Raw genomic sequence first — 22,311 nt, forward strand, 5'->3', positions numbered from 1 at the left:
GCTGTTTCTGACTGAGCGGAGTAATTATGCAGAGCAGGGAGGAGATCGATTATTTTTTTAGAGATTATTTGTCTCATGTTAGGACAGCGAAAGTTTTAATACATATGTAAAATGTATTTTTTAAGTTAGATGCTGCAGCTTTAAGCAGAGATTCGGTGTGAGAGTCACTACCAGGTGGAGCAGAAGCAGCGCTCCGTCTGTCAGCTGTTCTGCTACAGCAGAACAGCTGGTTCTGCTGTAGCGCCAGCAGAACCAGCGTCTTACATCGCAGCTCGAAGACTTAAATAATTTTGCGGGTTATTTGTTTAGCTTTCTGACCGTCATGCTAATCCAGGTGTTTGTAGCTGTGCGCTGCTTTACCTGCTATCTGATCCTCTGTATGTCTTTTTGACTGCAGTGAGCCTCGATGTAGAAAAACTCAGTCAAGTATGGCATTGTTTTTATGTCGTATTAGCTTCGTTGTGTTGATGCATTTTGACATGCTTCAATTTTCCGCTGCAACACGCAAACTTCCTCATTCACTCAGTGCGTTATAGTTCCACATCGCTTAGGATTTGTTGCTGCGCGTTTGCGCAGAGTGAAGGAAAGAGGAGACCAGCTGCACAGGCAGGCTGAGAAATGAGATGCAGGTGATCGGTATCGGCAACAAGAGACAATGATCGCCGATCACCGATCATGCACTTTTTCACGGAAATCGGCCGATTATGATTGGTGACCGATCAATCGGCACACCTCTAATATATATATATATATATATATATATATATATATATATAAATATATATATATATATATACCTCTAGCTGGTGAGGCACTGACTTATGACGTAGACACCATGCATATTATTGGACCTTCGGAAATTTCGCGCATGCATACAACGCTGGGGGGCAAAAAGACTAATCTTTTACCTATCATCCATAGCCGCGTTAACTCAGTGAAACTTAAAAATGTAGGTATTCATTTCGTGCTATGATCCACAGCAACGTGATCTGTATTCACCAAGCTACGCAGACTCGTTGCCATAGACAACAATGCCACTTCATGTTTTAGGATTTAACACCAAAAAACATTCACGAATTTTGCACCCAGAACCGAACATTTAGTTTGTTGTTGTAGGCTTAATGTTTTATTAATAAATAATTGCTGTGGTAGATTAGCTACCGCTTCTGCTTTACTGAATTATTTAAACATTAACTGTAGTCCACAAAACGCACATTTCATTAAAAAACTAAACAAAAACATCTTATTGCCGTCTTACCTTTACGTATCAATGAAATCCATGCACCGCTAATTCTGCACAAAAATATCCGTTCATCCAAAGTCAAGTCTATCCTCAGCATGTCCTTTCTACTCCGTTTGAGAATCATCAAACTGTCTCGAAGCAAAACTTTTCTTTAGTTATCATCTCCCGCTTCAATTGAAAATCCACTTTAGAGTGTAGAAATGTAGTCTTTCATGTTGACGTCGGGAGAGAGAAGAAAACAAACATATCGCTGTGCTTTACTTATTTATGGTGCGGCTAGCTCCATGGCTAGCTCACTGTGTCTTACTCTGCAGTTGTGCAGTCACAATATCTGGGAACATGAGCGCCCCCAGCGGTAACTGCCTGCCTCACCTCGAGTTTGTTCTCTGCCGTTTCTTATCGCTCCTCCGCCCACAAAACACGATACACATACAGTTAGTGACAAAAAAAACACTGTACATTACATACATAAGCGAAATTATGGAAAATCAATCAATATATTAAATGTTTCTTAGCCATTTTATTGCCGGTGTACAGACAGGACGAATATGCTGTCAAATAATGGCCGCCAGTGCAGTTAGCGAGAGGCTGCGCAATCGCAGGTGAGACTCGGATCGCTGCTGCCTCACCGGCTTCGCTTCTGAGCATTTGAATGGGAAAATGCGAAAATCCAGCGACTTTGAAGAAAAACTAATCAGAATTGGTTAAGCTAAGTAAAAAAAATAGATAATTTATAGTACAAAACCACAGGGTGAAAATAGCAATATAAATGATTTTATATTATATATTATTTTTCCATGATGACAGGTGAGGCTGCCTCCCCTGACCGCACGTCACTGATGGTGTGCTCCTGGGTGTCGAAGTGAGAGTGAACTTCAGGGTATCTAATCGGCTATTTAATTCCTTGGTGAAGAAAACCGAATCAGCTTGTGAGCTTGTTAAGGGGACTAAAGATTTTAAATAATTTAGAATCAGTATGTATTTTACATACAGTGGAATCACTGTATGTAAAATAGTCAACAAATGGAGGAGGACATTCAAAACTGCCACCATGCCCAGACCTCTCACCAAATAAATTCACATATACATTATGTTTGTTATTATCTTATTGTTGAATATGCTGCATAACTCACATGACTTGGTCCGTTTAGATTGGGTTGAATTTCAAATTTCACCCTTTCTACCCTTGATTCAGCATGTGAATGTGTGTGTGTGTGTGTGTGAATGACTGAATGCAGTGTAAAGTGATTTGAGGTCCTCTGGACTTGATAAAAAATAAAGCGCTATACAAGTACAAGCCATTTACCATTTATTGTAGCCTATTTAATTTTGCTGTACTTGCAGGAAGTCTTGTTTCTGTAGAATGACATTAAAAGCTTTTTATTATTTTGTATTCATAAACACCAAAAGGCTCCCTAATTTCTGCAACATTGTATTAAATGTTATTTTCTTACAGTTCTAGATGTTGAGTAAAAATTATTCAATATACCTGGAGTCATATGAAGGAGGACCTCTCAATCCGTTAAGACTATATGAAAAATACAAAAAATAAATATATACACCTTCTGTGATTGTAATTGAATGTGTTCAGCTCTAAAACTTCAACTAAATGAAACAACCTAAACTGCTTAAATATTTAACACAGTAATTAAATCAACATTTTCGTTTTGTTTTTGAAACTCTCTTGTACGTCTGACTCTTGGACCTGTTACACAGCACAGTGAACAAACATCACGAGGAAGTTGGCATTTGAAACTGGAATAATCATAACTAAATAAATGCTTGAAACCACAAAACACATATCAGAGAAAGGCAGCAAAAAAAAAAACCTCTATATTGTTCTGCATCAGTTGCTTTTCAATTACAGCAGCCGAAGCAGAACGAAATTGTTAGTGTCATTTATCGACTGTGGTGCCCTCTATTAGAGTAACAACTGAGAGAAATCCATCCTGTTGTAGAAACCACCTGGCTGTCTTACAATAACAAAGAGTTCATTTCTGTCAGCTGTCTTTAAGTGTTTTGCGTGTGATACAAGGGACAGATGAGGAGCAGGAGCCTCATGAATGAACATAGGGACCGATCACGTCTAACTGGGCAGGTGGTCATCCTGGGAACTTTTCTCACTGAAGTTCCATCACATGGTTCCCTTAGAAGACAAACTGAGAGGTAATTGGTGTCCAGAGAGACTATTTTTAATGACTCCGGAGTTTCTTTTCTGTGTTTAGAGAGGACATTTGATCAAAAGTTCAGCTGGTTTTGTATGCAGTACCACAATTGGTTCTAAATCATGGGGTTTCTGCTGTTTGGAAAAGCTTGGAATTATATTTGAGCATTTTTATGTCCATAACTAAAACTAGCAAAAGTTAATTATATGTTTAACATAATTATATGTTTGTATTTCCAAAAATTATTGCTCATTCTATTATCTAAAAAAATTCAAATGTGCATTTCTATACAAATCTAAGTTTAACCCGTGGTTTCATTGATCATTGTGTTAAAAACCTGCAGACAGATGCAGTTATATAAAAATAAAGAGTCTTTTTTCTGCTTTCATTGCTTCAGACTTATTGGACATACCTGCAGTTCTTAAACTGGGTCCACTTTAGTTGGGAAACAAAACATAAAAACTTTTGTGACTTTTTACTATCTGTATTTGATTAAAAAAACAAAACAAAAACAAATACTGGTTCTAATTTTTCTTTAACAGGTTTATAATCTCTAAGCAAAATGAAGCAGTAAAACAGCCCCAAATTAAAGGCCAACTTGGAATCATCAGCTGTTCACCATTATCTAGGTGTAAACAAGATAGTAATAATAATAATTTAAAAAAACATATTCTGTCAAAGAAGGTGTTTTCTAATGCTGGATATTTCATAAAGTGTTGCACTGCTTCTCGTTCCCCTATTTGTTGTTGGGTAAACACAATGGCTTACTTACAAATCCATATTACTCTGGTGAATAAGCACTTAAACATTTCAGTGATTAGTGCTTACTTTGTAGCAGTTGGGTAATTTTTTTTAGTTTTTTTTTTTGTTTTAAGATAATAAAAGTAAAAGTGTGGACATTTTTGGCAATAAATGTTCTCATCAGAAACATCAGAAATGAATGAAAACAAAAAAGCAACGTCTTATTACCTTTTAGAAATTAATTTTGGAAGAAAAATTAGTAGCTTTTAAAAATTAAAGCTATTAAAATAAGTTGTTTCTTTGTAAAACAGATTGTCACTAAAATATATGCTTTATTTATTTATTTCACTCCACCTTGTGTGTGTGTGTGTGTTTTTTTTGTCTCACCTCACATGCAATAAAAACATAAAAAGTGAAATAATTCTCCTCATCCAAACTCATTTGAAATGTTTTACTAGATCTTTTTTGTCCATCATTATTTGTTTTGTGATTAAATAATAAATTGGAGAGGAGTTTTTTTCTGTGGTAATCTTCAAATAATTTGAAACATAATATGAAAATTTTATTAATTTAAACTTTGTCCAAGGTTTACAAGATAAAGGGAAACGGCTTGTACTACAATTACAATTTGGTATTTGGAAATAAAAAATAGTGGCACTTTTACCTCATGTTATAATATGGTGAGAATCTCATACTTTATCCTAGAAAATGATGTAGTTTTAAAAGAAATATTTGTAGGAATCCTAGAATTAGCGAACACAACAAACATGTAAAGGTTTATCACTAAGATTAAAGTTATGTCTATTACTTTTGCCTTGATCTACCCTGGCGATGTGGACCAGGCAAGAGTAGTCGAGCGCCGACACCATCCCCAACCCCCCATGAGTGTATTTTTTTTTAATACTTTGTGAGGAAAAACTGTCAACCATATCCAAAGTGCAGGACCAAAGAGAACTAAATAATGTATGCTTTTGTTAGGTTCTTTGAAGACGATATGTGCTACGCGTTACCCGTTTCAACCATCGAAGATTTCAGACCTCTGCACAGAACAGATTTTGATAATCAGAAGGTGTATCTGGTTCACAGAACTGAGGAGAATGGCTGCGCAGGCCAGCCGTGCGAAGCACAGATCCTTGCCCTTGCAGGTAAGTTACTCCTCCTGACACCCGGATGACATTGGGTTTAATGCTCGTTTTATCTGACGGAACAAGTAACGATCCCGTGCGTGTGGGTGGCAGAGCTGTCAAAGCGAGTGTTTTCGGTGGATCCGTCAGGACGTGATCAGCTGGAATCTGACAGCAACAACAACGTCCTCCGCTCTAGCTAGTAAGGCATGCTAGTAATGTTTGCTAACTTCAGGAGGCTGTGATAGCTTGTCGGTGCTTTGCAGGTTTTTATTCGTGTAGCCCTTCGTTCTGTTGTTAATCTGTTCTTCTTCTGTAAATGATAATTAGTGGTTTATGTGTGTATTATTGAACGCCGTCTAGCCAAAGCAATTGTTTACACCAGGAAGCTAACCCTGCTAGCTTACGTTAGCATGCTAACTACCAGACGCCGAATGAAAGCGGACATGGTATTATCACCGTATTATGAACGCATTCTTTCATCTGTCATTTTATTAGAGCTCCCGTGTGGATTTGTGACAGCCCGAAAGCTTTTGTGATGCGGTTAGCCTGTTAGCTGCTGTGGCTTTGTGCGGTGCTGCAGTCATTTCCGTGTGACACGTCTATCCATCAGTCAGCATGACAACGTCCTGTCTGTTTGGAAACATAATGATAACGTGAGAGCAGTACAAGCGAAACGTTATCCTGCTCTAGTAAAATGATATTTACACACAGTCGTTTTTCTTTTGCATTAGAAGTTTAGCTGCGTCCTTAATCCTGAAAGTGAACTGCATGGGCTGCGAGATGAGAACAATGTCAAAGCTCATACCGCAGTCCACCGAAAAGCTTCCCGTCTATACCGCTGAAGTTAGTTTTGTGAGGTCAAAATAAGGGGACAAAGCAACGTTGTTTTTATTTTTTTATTTTTGATAAAACTACTTTAATTGTAAATACATGTAACTTTTCTAAACGACTTTGCAGATACAGTAGAAGAATTTGAAGACAGTATAATCCAAAAGAAGATGAAAATTCCCAAGATGTCCATCAGGAATTCAGGAAAGTCTATCGAGAACAATTTCGGAGAAGAGAGATTACCCCTGAGGCATAAAAAGGTAGGCTAAACATGTATAAACTGGCTGATTTGTATTGCATCAAATGTTTTTGTAGATGAATAATTCGTGCATTTATACCAGGTCATTTATTAGAAACAAGAGAATATATTTTTGTCCTTATTATGCACTTCCAGTATAAACCTATAAGTCTTAAAGCATTAAGATAATGAAATATGAGAACTATTATTTAGTCAGATTATAGTTAATTATCACTCTTCACCTAATCAGTTTTTAAGTCATGCCTGATGTTTACATATTTGACATTGCCATCTTTCTTACATTTGTCTTTTGATGATTTAATATTAAATTTCCATAAACTTGGCTGGCATCCAAAATCCCCTACGCTATTTTTACCATATGCTGGATTAACACAAATTCAGCACTCTGGACAGCTGCCCTTTCACCGGCAAATCCGCTGAGCGGCTCATCACAGAACTCGGTGACTCCTCTCCTCTGGTCCTACTGAGATCTGCAGTCAAAACACACAGACTGCAGGCTCTCCCATGTCTCTGTATAGGCTGATGTGGATTTGTCATTTTTCCTATATGTCCTATGTTTTAAATTACATTAAAACTTTAATTTCACAAAAAGTATTTTATGTTTCTAGGCCTGAGCACATTGGATATTGAGAGCAGAAAATATACAATATACAATTTTTATTGGCTAAGATTTTTTTTTTTTAAGAAACGTTTTAATTCTGGTGTTTTTATGGTATTTTGGAAAAGTGGAAATTCACAACAAATGTCATCTCGAGACACTTTATGAAAAAAAAATTCTCATGTTACCTGCTGGACTTCTTGAGGAATCAAAGATCCTTTTAAAGTTTGCAGCAAGATGTTGCATATCTTCTGTAAGTCTGTTGTTGAGAGCATCATCTCTTCTGCAGTCATCTGTTGAGGTGGAAGCATCAGAGCCAGGGACCTAAAAGGCTCAACAACCTGATAAAGAAAGCTGGTTCTGTTCTGGTTCTGTTGTGAGCATGACTCCGGAACCTCTGGAGATGATGATGCAGCAAAGGATTTTACGTAAAATGAATAATAGTGTGGACAACCCTGACCACCCTCTTTATGAGTCCGTCTTAGAAAAACAGAGTAGAACTGTTATAAAATAATATTTTAGAAATCGAGTACTCTATAGATCATTTTTACGATTAATCGAGTAATCGTCTCTCTCTCCATGCTAAATAATAAGATATAGTTTAATGAAGCTTCGAGGTAGATACATTTTCCTAGAGGAATTTTAGTAATCGAGGCACTCGAATCATTTGCGAAATCGTTACAGCCCTAAAACTGTGTCTTTAGTCAGAGGCTTCTTCAAATTCACTGCAATACAAACCGTGGGCAGGAAAGACCTACAGCAGGTCATTCCTGCCCACAGCCATCGCACCGTCTGCAATAACTCTTTGAAGAATTTTGAGTTACAAAAACATTTAATTTCCCTTTGGGATCAATAAAGTATTTTGAATTTTGACTATAAACACCTGATATGTAGCTGAGTGATTAGGATGCTAAAGCCCAGGGAGATCAGTGGGGACAAAAATGTGATGGAAAACACAGAGGAGGGAGAAACATCTGGAAAATCGAAATACAAAACAAATATATTGCAGAGTCAGGATTTTCTAAAGTCATCCACCTCTAGAATAACCCAGTTCTTATATCGGACATGACCTCTGTTTGAGGGTTAGGATTGCACTTGTGTCATTACAGTTTTATATCTATCATGCTCAGTTTGCTTTTGGTCGCAGTTGAAATGTCCTGTATCTGTCCCTTGCCTTTTCTGACCTCCTATTTCGTGTAGGCCTTGTCTCAAGACCATGGAAAGCCCCTCTCCAACTCCTCCAAGAGCCTCGCCGCAGTAGTGGCTCGCCTGGAACGAAACGCTGCCAACTCCTATATGGAAGGTGAAGAGGACTTGGATGAGGACCGGCTGGCCGAGGAGGGAGAGGACGCAGATGACGAAGAGGAAGAAATGGAGGCAGAGCATCGGCAACATCATCATCACCACCATCATCATCATCACCAGCAGCAGCAACATTTGGAGGTGGACACGCATTGCGTGTCGGAGGTGGTGGCGGCAGTCGTTCCGAGGGTTCTGTACGAGGAGCTGGTTCACAGCTACAGGCAGCAGGAGGAGGAGATGAGGAGACTGCAGCAGGAGCTGGAGAGAACCCGCAGGCAGCTGGTGCAGCAGGCCAAGAAGCTGAAGGAATACGGCAGCTTGCTGACAGAAGTCAAAGAACTGAGGGACTTCAACAGGAGGCTGCAGGACGTGCTCCTCATGAGACTCGGCAGCGGTGAGAAAACAAGAGCACACACACAGACGTCCGTCCACAACATGTGGTACTCTGACGATTTATGGTTTTATCAGACAAGCTAACACAGCTATTGTTGGACATTTTTTGTCAAACTCAGACGAACGCATTCTTAGTTTGTGTTGAGAAGCTAATTCTGACTTTTAAGGCAGATGATGGATGTATGTGCAGTTTGGTTTGTTCTGCAGGAAGGTACTGGCAGTCTGCTACATTGATGACAGGTTTTCAGCTTGACTTGGGGAATTAAAAATCTATTTATTTGATTGCACAAAGAGAAGAGCATTAACAAGTTATTTATGGAGGACCAGAAGATAAAGTATCTTAAGAGAAAATAATTCTGTCTGCATAATAGAAAAGAAGTTCTTTATATCCCAAAAATGAATGGATTTTGGATTCTATTTTGATAAACATTTGCTTAGTCTAGCAATAAGTTATTTTCTGATGGATAGAAGATGGACATCTCTGACAAAATAAGATGATGTATGTGGGTTATCATTGTGGAAAGAATGAGTTATTTTCTAACTAAAAATGCCATGTAAAAAAATACTCATACCCTTTGCAATAATCACTGAAAAAGCCTTTATTAGCCATTACATTAACTAAATGCCCTAATTACTGACCAGCTTTCTGCAGGTCTCCATTATTATCTTGGACCATTAATCTTTTTCAATGAGCTCCAAGTCTCTAATCTTTAGTGCCTTTCATGTTTTCCTTATTGGAATCGTTAATAATTTTTCCTCAGCTAACAGTTTCTTCACCACTTAAGTTTTGTGTTTTGGGTCACCAAGACAAAGCTTCTTTGCAGACCAGCTGATGATGCTCATGATGATGATGATGTTGTCGTCGTAGTCTTCCTTTTTATGATGTTTTACTTGGGTTAGATTCCCATTTGCTGAAAAACACAGTTTTGTGTTCCCACCACCAAGCTTGTTTCTTGGGTTTGATTGCTTCTCTTTTGTCAAGGCTACATTATCGTGCACAGACAATAATATTTTTACTTCATCTGAATATTAAAAAAAAAGGCCCAGCAGAGTTTTGTGTTGCTCTCTCAGAGAACCAGGATCCTCTTTGGTCTGTCGCTGTGGAGTCCAGCAGCATACAGTATCTGCTAGGTGTCTGTTTTGAGATGCTTTGGCCCACATCCTTCTGGAGGCCAGTGATGGTGATGCAGCGTGGCCATTTTTTTACACAATGGCCTCTGTACATACACAGTCCTTTGAGTAGTGAGCAGCCACAGGTCCTCACTGAGCCACTGCAGAGAAATGCTGTTTGAAGAAAACAGCTGTTCATAAAATGCCGTGTAATTACTGAGCTTTAGAACAACAAAGACTATTCAGAGTTGCGAAGAACATTTTCACACACACTCGCAATGTGCAGTGGCTATGAATACATTCAGCCATGCTCCTTTTTTTGTTTTTATTATTTTTTTTTTTTTACATAAAATATAAGTCAAACTTATTAATGGAATCTTGCTGTAATTTACTGCATATTGTAATATTACATTTGAACGAACACCTACATTATTTCCAGTCAGAAAGAAAACATGTTGGTCAAGTTAAGATCATGTTAAATCTAAATCTGGCCGAGGCTTGAAAAATTACTTTCAACTGCAAGTATTTTTTTGTCAAAACTACTTCAGGTTGTTGAAGGGTCTGTTTTCACCGTGACCAACGTCATGTTAAGACACGGAAAGAAAGAACTGGCTGTTGAGAAATTATTGAAAAGCAGCATTCATCTCTTTAAAATACTTTACAAGACACATAATTTATTTGTATTTTGTTTTATTTGTTACAAAACATTCATCAAGAGTCCCGTAGTTGTCGAGCTGAGACTTCAATAAGTTGATTCCCTTAGGTTTTAATATTTGTTATTTACCTGTGCGTGACATTTAGTTGAGTGAAAAACTAACTTAAAAAAATAGTTGTTTCAAACAGATTTTATTTGCTTCAATTATCACAAGCCTGTACAGGGCACTTCTTTAAGTTTTAAATGAAATATTTAAGTAAGATAAGACTTGCACCAAAAGATTTTAAAATGTACTTGGAGTAGAGAATATTAGTGATGTCATAAAGTAGCATGCAAAGCTAAGCTAGTGTTTAGATTAGACTCCCTGCCGATGCAAACAGAAGCTGGTTGGACCATCTAATGGTTCAGCTACAGATTAGAGCACCCTGGGAGTCTGTCGGTCCGGGAATAAAATGCATCTTTGACTGATATTAAAACTCATCAGCTGCAGTGGAGCTTAGCATGGCCAGCTACCAGCACAGCTTAGCTACTGTGTCAGGCCACAGGGTAGCCCAGAACAAAAACAGGAAACAAACAAACAAAACGCGCTGTTCCAGCTGCACCAAAACTTCTTTCTTCATATGTTTATATTCACATTTACTTAACCATCAGGAAATGGCTGATGGCTGGAAATGAAGATCCAGTGATTGTCTCTGTGGTGTTGAATGTCACCTTTGTCTCCTAGAGCCTATGCACGACAATGGCACTCAGACAATCAAGGCTGAAGTGGTCGAACCTATAGTTGAGGCCCAGGAGACGTGCAGGGAAGAAGCTAACACAAGTTCAAGCTATTCGCCCTCACCCAGAACGGTGTACACCTGCAACGATGGGAAGGTGAGTCTGACTGGGCCAGAAATTTATTTCAGCACTTTAATCGTTACCTTGCTGCCACCTGCAAAGATTTATGTTTTCATCTAATCATAAATTAAACTAATATTGTGCAAGGAATTAGAATGTTCTGTGTAAAGCTTCTTGTTTTTAGTTGTCTGCTCATTGGTCTCCTACATTCATAACTTTGAACGAGGAAGACGTTGCAGAAGCAGTGACGTGTTCTTCAGTGAGATAATTAAGCCCATCTGAATAAGAATATACTTGCATAAATAATTTATTTAATTTTTCATTTAGCAAATTTGTATTAAATATTTCATATTTGTGATATATTGTAAATTTATGAGCGTGTCATTCATGAATTTAACCAATCGAAGCCAGAGGCTGAAGTTGATATGACTCTAGTGAAGCTACTTGGTCTGAAGTGGACTTACTCTGCTGGTATGAATTTAGATGTTATGCACCAAAGTTGTGTGGAACCCTGCAGAAAATCATCAAGATTACTTAAGAAATACTGAATTAATAGGATTATTCAGAATTTAATTAGATTTGGATCCAATTACTAGTTTTATATTTTATTAATTGTGAATAAATTCTTTTTTTTTAGGTTGATTTATTCAGTTTTAGTTTCCATCTGGATAACTTTGGCACTCTAAAATTCTGACTTCAGTGAAGCCGTGGTTTGTTTGCCGCAAAAGTTGAACATGACTCTAACTACCCCCAACAACTTTCCCTTCTTGATTTGGTATTCTTGCCCATTTGCTTGTGCGTGACCGTAGAAAGCGGGCTGATTTCTGCAGGAAACGCTGCATTCCCTGTTAACAACCACAAACTGTGCAACATGCTGTCGTCGCTGATCAGTTCTTTCCCCTTTGCTGCCCTGTCCTAGCAGGTAAACAAGGTTGAGAAGATTATTATTGTTCCTGCAAGCCCAGCCAGCATCATCAGTGTTTATTAGTCTGTTAGGGTTCTTTACTTCCCCCCACTGCTGTAACTCAACCAGCCGCCATGTCTCTGATGATGGGAGGGGAAGCACGAGGGGGGCACTACAAGCTCTTGGGTCCGTGGCCACTTCAAGCGTGAAGAACACTTGCAAATTAGAACGCTCCTACATCAGGGAACCCATATTAATTATTTGCACGAGAAGACTTTAAAGTGACTGACAGGTTAGGCCTAGTGAGAGTGCAAAGGGAGGTTACGGAAGGAAAGGAGGAGGGGTAGATGGTGAGAAAGAGACAAAACGAGAGCAAATGGCTGGGAGGATGAAAACAGGCTTGTCTAACTTAAGGCCAGTAAAAAGCTTGTCTGCTGGCTTGCAGCCTAAAGCACATTAGCCTCACAGGAAAAAGCTTTTTGGACTCTGGCCTAAAGACTTTACAGTGATAAGAGAATGGAGAAGGAAAACAGACACACATTTACCCCCTGCTGCATTAGCTCACCTTTAAGACCAAGTCAGTCCCCCTGGCCTGGCAATCGGCTTTCGCTGTTTTGCAGTGATTCATTCGATGTTCACTCGCATTGTGTGGAGAGCGACAGGCTAAGTGATATTGTAGGTAATCAAAGCTGCGACCTGTGACCTGAGTTTGTTTACTTTATAGCAGGTGAAATTGGCCTCCTTTTAAAGCAGTCCTACAGCAACTTTAGTGCTGCACACATCAAGTAGCAGAACTCTTAAAACATTTAGCATTGACTTGATGTTGTTGTTCACCGTTTCTAATTCAAGTTCTGTGTGGGGCTCAAATGATTTATAGTGTAATTGTAAAGGTGAAGTTTTTGATTCACTGTTTGGTTTAATCCGCACGTTACTGCGTGCACATAACAATGAGGTAATAAATTTAAAGTCGTTTTGACAAAGAAATAATGCTAAAAAGTTAAACAGAAGTAGCAGTTGTACCCAACTATGCATCAGAATGACAGCAAATGGGCCACTGTTTAGTTTTAGTTTTTAGTTTTTCATTTAGTTCTTTGTTTCAGCTCAATTAATTGTTTCCAGGGCTGAAACGATTAACGGATTGCTCATGATGAATCGATTATTGAAATAATGGGTGGATCTGAGAGAGCTGCCTGTGTGAAATGTGAAAACAAAATGGAAAATTAGTAAATAGACTTAGAGCTTCCAGGAACTTCAGCACTTTAAAAACAAAAGCCTGTAAGAAGCTGCTACAGGCCACCTGACTGACCTTTTTGGGGCTGAGGTCTAAAGTGACTATGACCTTTGTTATGCAAAGAAAATGTTCTTGAGACTGACTGCAATAAATAAAACCAAAAAATAATATTATATATTAAAAAAAAAAGTTGGTTCAGTGTTTAGAAAATTAGGTTTTAAATTTGGCAGATGAGATGCATGTGTTACTAGTTTAAAACCATAACTACCCTTGGATACGAGAGGCATGTCATAAAATAAATCAAGTTGCTGATACTCTGGAAGCTCCACTGTATCACAGTGGATTTATTTGAGGCCGGCGTTTCAACATCAGCTCAGATTCTGCCCTCCAGGATTCTTCAGGGCTGATTTCTCTTACTGGGATTAGTGCCACTCGAAGAATTACAAACGAGTGTTGGGCCAACAACAGGACAACACACTTATCATCGCTGCTTCACTGGTCCATCTTGTTTAATGCTGTAACCTGAGCTGATACCAAACCCTTATAGATTTTAAATTGGTCACACATCCAGCCTTCAAGTTTCTCAGTCCTAAGAAATGCTTGGAAGTGGCGTTTATTTTAAAACATATGGGATCCGTCAATAGCTGTTGCAGCATTTTCTTTTCATTTCAAAGAAAGGTAAAAATCATTACTAGACTGAAGTGAGGGGACAAAATGAAGTGACGTCTTTATAGGAACTGTAATGCTGGAGTCACATGGTTTTCTGCTGCAAATAGGCATAATAACATGTGTTGGCACAATGATCGTTAGCATAAAGCAGCTTCAAGTTTTCAAACCACTTAAACTGTTGGACATTTATTTATGTCACAACTCTGCACTAAGATATTTATAGTGGATTAAAACAAAATAGCACATTACTATGAATTGAAGATAAACTGATACAAGGTTTACAACACATTTTCCAAACAAAAATCAAATACAGGTTCTTCTCAAAAAATGTGCATATTGTGATAAAGTTAATTATTTTCCTTAATGTAATGATAAAAATTAGACTGTCATATATTTTAGATTTATTGCAATGAATCTAAAATATATGACAGTTTAATTTTTATCATTACATTATGGAAAATAATTAACTTTATCACAATATGCTAATTTTTTGAGAAGGACCTGTATTTATTTAGGTTCTCTGAGTCAATACTTTCTATAACCAACTTTTTATCTTGAAGAAAAGCTGGTGCAAATCTTTACAGAAAATTTCAAGCTCAGACAGATCAGATTTTATGCAGCTGCAAACATGAGTCTTTTCAATAGATTTGTAAACTGGTGTAGGTTTGGAGTTTGACACCATCTTCTTGTAGATTTGGTGTACAATATTTGGTAGTTGTCTCCCCCAGTCTCCATTTTTTTCCAGCCTCCAACACGTTTTCTTCCAGAATTGCTCTGTATTTAATACCATCCATTTTCCCATCAACTCTGACTAGCATTCATGTCCCTGCTAAAGAAAAATACCCCCCATAGCACGACGCTGCCACCACCTTGTTTCATGAGAATCAAAGATTTGATATGATTTACAACTTAGCTCTGTATAAATTTCACCCTGACCCGTCTGTGTTTATTTATCCCAGCAAAACTCTGAAATCTCCATAGAACAGCTTTATTACTGATTAAGTGCTTTTTGGAGGCCGTTGGTTGTAGCAAATTTATTTAGGGTTATTGGTGTAATGGGGGCTGAAAACTAATGCACTTCACACTATTTAGATTTTCATCTGTAACATTTGTATCCTTTTCTTTCCAGTGAAAATGTATGAATGCTTTGCTTGAAACTTTTAAAAAGTGCATCCTAATTGTGTGTTTGCTGTTTGTAATTCTCCCATTCACCCAAAAACAAACCCAGCATGACTGTAATTGCTACTGCCAATGACAACATTCATTCAGTGTTTACTTAAAATCCACTTTTTACATATGTTGTCTGCAGGTACATCTGGGGGGTGGGATCTGGGTGGAGGAAGAGAAATGGCACCAGCTTCAGAGGACCCAGGGAGATTCAAAGTTCACAAAGAACCTCGCTGTGATGATTTGGGGCACTGAAACCCTTAAAAACCGTAGTGTCACGGGTGTGGCCACTAAAAAGAAGAAAGACGCCCTGCCCAAACCTCCACTGTCACCCAGCAAGCTGAAAATAGTCAGAGGTAAGCTCAGTTAAAGTCTTAACTTTAAATTTTGTTTTTAAAGTAAATAGATGAGTACGTATTTAGCAGACATCAAAAATAAGATGAGCATCTTCTCATCGGATGCACTGACCCGCTTGACTCGCTCCTTCCCCAGAGTGTCTCTACGACCGAGTGTCTCAAGAAACGGCCGACAGCGCTGAGATCACGCAGAGATTGTCCAAAGTGAACAAATATATCTGTGAAAAGATAATGGACATCAACAAGTCCATCAAGAACGAGGAGCGACGGGAGTCCAAGCTGCTAATCAGACAGACAGTCAAGATGGAGAACTTCACCTACGATGGCATATAGTGATCAACTGTCATGTCAGCGCCTTCTGCCCCGCGTGGCCCGCAGGATGTTTAGGGGACTTGCTATGGGAGGGTTGGGAACTGCTGTCACTGTTCCAAAAGCTGTCATATTTCTTTCACACAGGTCCTATCCCACCTCCCTATAGGTCGAGCGTCACGTTTATCATTTCTTTTATTGGCTGCCAGGCAGCTTTACCCACCAGCACATGAAATAGTTTGACATGAGCTGGAGTGAGTGTTTTTTTTATAAGCTTTACCAATGCGTTGATATGGAGGTGTGTGCATATGTGTCGAGAGAGCGAGATTAGATGTGATAGTTAATTTATTGTTCTGTGTCAGAACATCATTTTGAGTCCTGGAACTTTTAAAAAGTAAGAGATTATTCCTGTAGGTAGAGTCTTCTGATGCTGTATAATTGACGATGCTAGCTAACGCCGGGTCTTATACTGTTGGGGAACGGAGTGTCGGTACGAAATGCAAAGAATGGGACGTCAGGGTCTCGAATGCACAAGTCTTAATTAGTAACAGCCATATGACGGTTTGCTCCAAGAGATTACCTTTGAATGTGTGCTGTCTCTTTAACTCCTTTAACACATCTGCTCATGAGAAGAGGGCTTAGAGAGGATTGTTGGAAAGAATGACTCCAACTTATGAGTCAGTAAAGCTACATTTTATTTTGTTTTTTTTTACCTTTCATGTTAACACGTACAATTAACGTATGAGGACATTGAAGGATTGAAATATATTCAAGTGATGCACCAGTCTGACTTTTTCTCAGCCAATACCAATTTTAGTTTACCTGTTTTCCAAAACATAGTAGAGAAAACATCGAGCTTCAGGTTCTTTGACAGAGATAATTGTTTTGAATCCAACTACAAATGTAAGGTTTTTCCCATTTAAGCTTAGAGACATATTCACCTACTCTTTGTATGATTTTAAATAAATTCAGACTGAGTCAAAGTAACCGATGTTGGGGTGATGCATTTGTAGACCAAAATAAGAGTTCTTAGTTTGGGTAAACTTAATGAACAAGCAGAAAAAATCTGATTTTTTAGTATCTAACTTTGGGGTTAAATAAAAAGTGGTCAATTCTGATTCTTCACCTGTTTATTGGTGCATCTCTAATATTTCTGCGTCAGTCTTAGTCATTTGAATAAACTTGAGTCTAGAGTTGTTGCGGTACAGGCATGTTGATGCCTTGAAAGGCCTTAAATGGATTCGGCAATCTCCAGGGACATGTATGTCTCTGGGTTTTTATTTTTTTATTTTAAAAGTAAGCTGTGATTGTAAATGTTTTGTAAGCTGAAGTGATGAAGCTTCACCTGCACTTTGCTGTGAGAATGTAAGAGTTGGCCAGGTACTATTATTATGTGTGGTTTGCACCGTTCGATTGAGGTGAACCGGACTAGCGGCCAGGTGAAAGTCAGAGCGCAGCTCTGCGCAGTCCAGGTCATCTTGTTGTGAAAGCTGTGGGTAAAGCTGTCTGCGGCACTATTTTGCTTTTCTTTTCTTTTTTTTCTTCTTCTTTTAAGGTTGTCTGGCCCTGCTGAGTCCCATCCTAACCCTCTCTTCTTTTTAGTCACACCACTGGGGAAAATAGTAAGGTTGCTCCAGTGACAATTTCCTCTGAGCTATGCCATCAAAAGTTTTCAAATGTTCTTTTATCGTGTATGTTTATATATATATATATATATATAGGATTTTTCTCTCCTCTTATATTGTTTTGATCTGAAACGGTTTGCGTGGCTGTCTGCAGGCTGGAACTAAATGCTGCAGATTGAAATCTCAACTGTGACCTAGCTGTGGCTAACTGTGAATCTACTGCAGAGCTGCCCATCAAACTTTTCTCCTCTTCACACTCGTAATTCCTGGATGTCTCTCAGTTTTTCTCTCCATTTTTTTTCGTTTTTTACCGTTTGTCTGTCTTGGTTTGTGTCATATCACAACTTCATATCAGCCTTTCGTTAAGCTACTTTATGTTCCAAATGGCATAGAAACAGATGCATATGTCTGCCAGAAAAGTTGGTGACATAATTTGGTTAGTTGTATCACAGTTTAAAGGTTCTGATCATATTTGATGCAGTGTTTTCCATGTTGTATTTCTTATCCATCTGTTTCCTGTTTTTTTGTTTTTTTACTTTGTTTTTTTATATGAATCATTGGCTTTAAGCTAGTTGTTGTATCCAAATGTTGATCAGTTGAGTCTACCAACAGAAAACAAATCCACCTCATTCATAGCCAAAGTTATCCCATAGGAACGAGAGAGAACGGGTTTATTTCAGAGCCTGTAGATTAGAACAACATTGTGATATTTGGTAAACCTCACTTTAAATCAGTGAAAATCTCTATTCTTAAACTGTCGGGCTCTTAAATATCAAGATGCAGTAATTATCAGCTCATATGTTTTACATTGAATGCACTTTAAATTTTACTGCAATTTCTTCAATTTTAAACCATTGTTTGTCATAATAGTTTTATGTTTGGGCCTGACTGTCATTTTTTATTCTCATGAAGCACCTTATGACATTTTGGTTTCTATTTCTTATCATTAAAACAAAATTGAATTATTAGAATGACTCTGGCAAAGCCATCGCCCCATAATAAGCTTGGTAAGTTCAACGTTTAGCTGTAAGATTTATTAGGTCTGCAGATTTGTAAAAATTGACGTTGAGACTGGAATCAGCTACTCCATTATTTCCTACTGGACATTAAGCCGCGACCTTGGCAGACTGGCAAGCAACAAATAAGTTAGTTTAAAACAGCAATGTCCAGTTTAAATACTTGACCTTTGACATGTTTAAGATTACTGGAAATTGTGCTTTAGCTCAACACATCTACATGCTTTTCACATGTACAAATATTACTTATATAGAGTTCCAATGGAGTATTTTTTACAACTGAGTTGTAACTGTGAGGACTGAATGATGAAGCTGATAAAAGTTGAATGCAGACTGAGGAATCAGCTGGGTTTGCACAAAAAAATGGCCCATGCAAAAGTATTGAGGCTTAGTGAATAACAAAGTCACGCAATGGTGACAGTTGTCTTTTTTTTTTCTTTTTTTTTTTGTGTAAACCAGAGTCCCCTTTTTTATTTTGTTTATTCTATGTACAAAGTAAGATGCGGTTCACATGTTGGAGCGTGTATTGAAAATACTTGCAATTTAAAAGGAACAAAAAAAAAGAAAGCTTTCTGCTGTGCAAAGCCACCTTACTGAAATTCAGATGCTGTTGTTGTGTACTGTGTTTGTGTTTCTTTGTTGTTCGATGCCAAAAGAGGGCGTGGTTGTAACGATGCTTAAAGAGAGCATTTATAGAGCTATTACATCATCGTTTTGAAAGGCTGGTTTCCTGGAGAGAGATTAAAACCTATAATCCCTTAACTAAAACCATCTTCAGTGGATGAAAGCTGTACCATCGCAGATTTAGCCTAATCTGCGATGACACGGCCAATCTGACAATAGAGTACCAGAAGTTTTGGCAGCCAACTCGTAAACGTACCGTGCATATTACACAACCTGGAATAGAGAGTCATGGATATTTTAGGCTAGTTTGACTCTGTAATACAACACACCACCATAGCAGCAGCTCTAGGAAGGAAACCTGCTGGATATGATCCTCTTTTTGTGCCACTTCTTGTTCCTTACTCACCTGCTTTATGGCTTACGCTGTGAATACCTGTCAGGAGCTTCTCAAAACGATGGGGCTTTGTTTTAGTTTTTCATAGTTCGATTGAGGAAAGAGTGATCCGGGTTTTTAAGCTTCACTCTGTTGAGCAAGATGGATATCTTGCAGTTTGCAGAGCCATACTGTTAACCAGACATATTACTGTTTGAGCCTCAGATACAATATAAAACAAAAAAAAATACAAAGATATACATTGTTAAGCATATATTTTTCTTAAAAGTATCAGTAACTTTGTATACGATCCACAAACCGGTTCTACTTCATCCAACTTCACCGTCCTACCTCATTGTTACTCTGGTGTTTGTCTGTAAATGTAAACTATATGTGTGTATATTATAAAAAAAAACAAAAGAAATCTATAGGAAAAGGTATAGCTGGTTGCTCTCAACATGTACAGCGTATAAAACACCTCAATACACAAATATCATTCTTAAGCAAAATCCGTTTTCTTATCTGCTTAAAGATGCTGCTGTAAAGGGGGTTTCTGTGTGAGGGGGTTGTCTCTGAACATATAAATATGGAAATATATCTTTGCTCTTTGCTATGTTGTGCAGTTGATCGATGGTTGTGTTCTGTCTCTGTATTGCAATCTGAGATTTTTACTGGTTGACGGTGCTACCAGCAAACAGTTTGAGAAAAACAAAAACTGATCTACCGGACCTCAAATGGTGCTGTTTTTCTATGTTTTTAATCGTCATACGGCTCTGTGTTATTCAGGTGTGTTAACCGCCGCTATCCCCTCAACTAATCAAAATCCTAAAGCCAAAATGTTTTCGCAAGGCTGGTAACCCTGCTATTACTGTATCAAAAATATATGCTATCCATCCAAATATTGTAGATAGTAGTAATATTCTCAGTTTCAGAAGTACCTCAGACGTTGTTGATTTTAAGTGGGTGCATCTGCTTCTGTCAGTTTCCTTTTGTTGCAGTGTGCTTTTTCCAGAAATATGCATTTCTACTGGTTAGATCAGGTTAACTTCATAGATGGTACATGGTTAAGGGAGCAGTGTGCGTTACAGTAGCAAAGACCCTCGGCAAAACCATATTCCACTTGGGTCAACCTTGCGTTGTGTTTCAGGGTCCATTTGTATTCAAGGTTTTTACCACACCCATATAAGCAGAAATTAGGAATGTGTAAAGAAAAACGTAAATGGGGCTTTATCACACTTGTTTTGTTTACTTTGTCAGTCATAACGGTTGATTTTTCCTTCACCTTCTCTGTATTTCTCTGTGTATCTTTGTAAATGCTTTCCTTCAGTTTTATATCTCTGGATCTTCTCTTCGCAGAAAGTGCTTTACATCCTCTTATATCCTGCCCCTCCCCCGACCCGCTGCGCTTCAGTGTTTGTTTTCTGCGCCAAAAGTGTTTGAGACATGTTAGTACACGTTTCGTTTCTGTCTTCTTAAACTTAACTTTGTCATGCTGACGCCTCTCTACTGTGAGTAACGTGTGTTCTTAGACACAGCAGCTGGTTTTCAAGGAAGCACTTTTAAGCCATTCTTTGGACTGTTTTATAACGGTTAGCAGTGAGCTTTCCTCCGGCCTGCGGGGAGAGTTGAGCCCAGAGAGAAGTTGTGTTTGTAGTTCCTATGCAGGTGTAGAATAACTAACCTGGTACCACATCACTGTTGGGATGGAGGGCCAACCACCGAGGTAAAGAGCAGGAGAGAACTGAATGTGACTGCACAGCCTTGAGATTGAGTCAAATAGGACAATGGCGATATGACAAATCTGTACTGAACTATTATTACGTTTAAGCTCTTTAATTTGAATTAAACTGAGCTATACAGGGCTGCTTGGTATACCTATCTGTAGAATTTAATGCATTGCAGTTGTAGTTGGGGAAAGACAGGGTTTCTACTTTATGGAGTATTTATTGTTGGTATAATAATGTGAAAAAAAAAAATCTCAAAACTCTTACAGTAAACACTTCCTCTACCTTATTGTAGCCTCCCAGCGGCAAACCACATTTACAGAAAATCTCATAAATATAAACGATAGAGTGTACATGTCTTCGCTAAACCGGCCACACCTCTGCTATGCGAGCAACTCTTTGACGCTTAGCATCCTGTTCTGTGTTTTTTTTCTCTTGCTGCATTCAGGAACACCTGTTTAAATGTATAGATAAACAGAAATAAATCAAGACTTTTATTCTATCAGCACAAACCTCTCGTCTTGCTTTTTGTGTGTGTCATTTCCTGCCACAGAGTTTAGGCTTGTTATGCCTGTTGTTCTGTTACTGGTACAATTATTTAGCTCAAAATGTTAAAGTTTGTTTCTAAAGTTAATTTTATTCCTGTTCATTCCTGCTTTGTTCTACTGCAAACAGAATAAAGGCAACAATTAATCATAGGGCCAACACATAAAACGTTGCCTTCTGAGGTTTTGTAACCTCACATGCATCGTTTTTCACTTTGTGTAGAAGCCAGAAATTAAATACCTTGCAATTGTATTCATACTCTTTTATCTTTTCCACTTTTTGTCACATTACAACCATAAACTTCAAAGTATTTTATTGGAATGTTACGCAATACAAGACAAAGTTGTAGATAAATGTCAAGTGGAAGGAAAAATATGTGGTTTCATAGATGAAAAATTGTGCCATGCATTTGTGTTTAACCAGTTTTACTCTAATTGGTAAATATAACCTGCCTTTTAGTAATAATTTTATGAATAAAACTGTCCTGGGAGTTTTATTTTAGAAAAGAC

At 38.2% G+C, this 22,311-nt stretch overlaps 2 protein-coding genes across 4 annotated transcripts in view; both read left to right on the forward strand.

The window, feature by feature from the left end:
* Positions 1-22,311, forward strand: part of agbl4 (AGBL carboxypeptidase 4) — a 327,718-nt gene that overhangs the window by 219,294 nt on the left and 86,113 nt on the right. The gene's annotated exons all lie outside the window — the stretch shown is intronic.
* On the forward strand, positions 4,774-21,768 carry bend5 (BEN domain containing 5). 2 transcript variants are annotated; one of them, XM_081606424.1, is made up of 7 exons: positions 5,215-5,294; positions 5,388-5,475; positions 6,234-6,364; positions 8,162-8,657; positions 11,146-11,294; positions 15,372-15,585; positions 15,722-21,768. In XM_081606424.1, the coding sequence occupies exons 1-7, from the start codon at positions 5,247-5,249 to the stop codon at positions 15,916-15,918; spliced, it is 1,323 nt and encodes a 440-aa protein (XP_081462550.1). In that variant the 5' UTR covers positions 5,215-5,246; the 3' UTR covers positions 15,919-21,768. The 2 variants fall into 2 exon arrangements, with proteins under 2 accessions (XP_017159851.1, XP_081462550.1); XM_017304362.2 differs by lacking the exon at positions 5,388-5,475 and having other exon boundaries at positions 4,774-5,294.

The sequence above is a fragment of the Poecilia reticulata genome, chromosome 4 (assembly GCF_904066995.2).
Source record: "Poecilia reticulata chromosome 4, P_reticulata-male-v2, whole genome shotgun sequence".
Classification (NCBI taxonomy): Eukaryota; Metazoa; Chordata; class Actinopteri; order Cyprinodontiformes; family Poeciliidae; genus Poecilia; species Poecilia reticulata.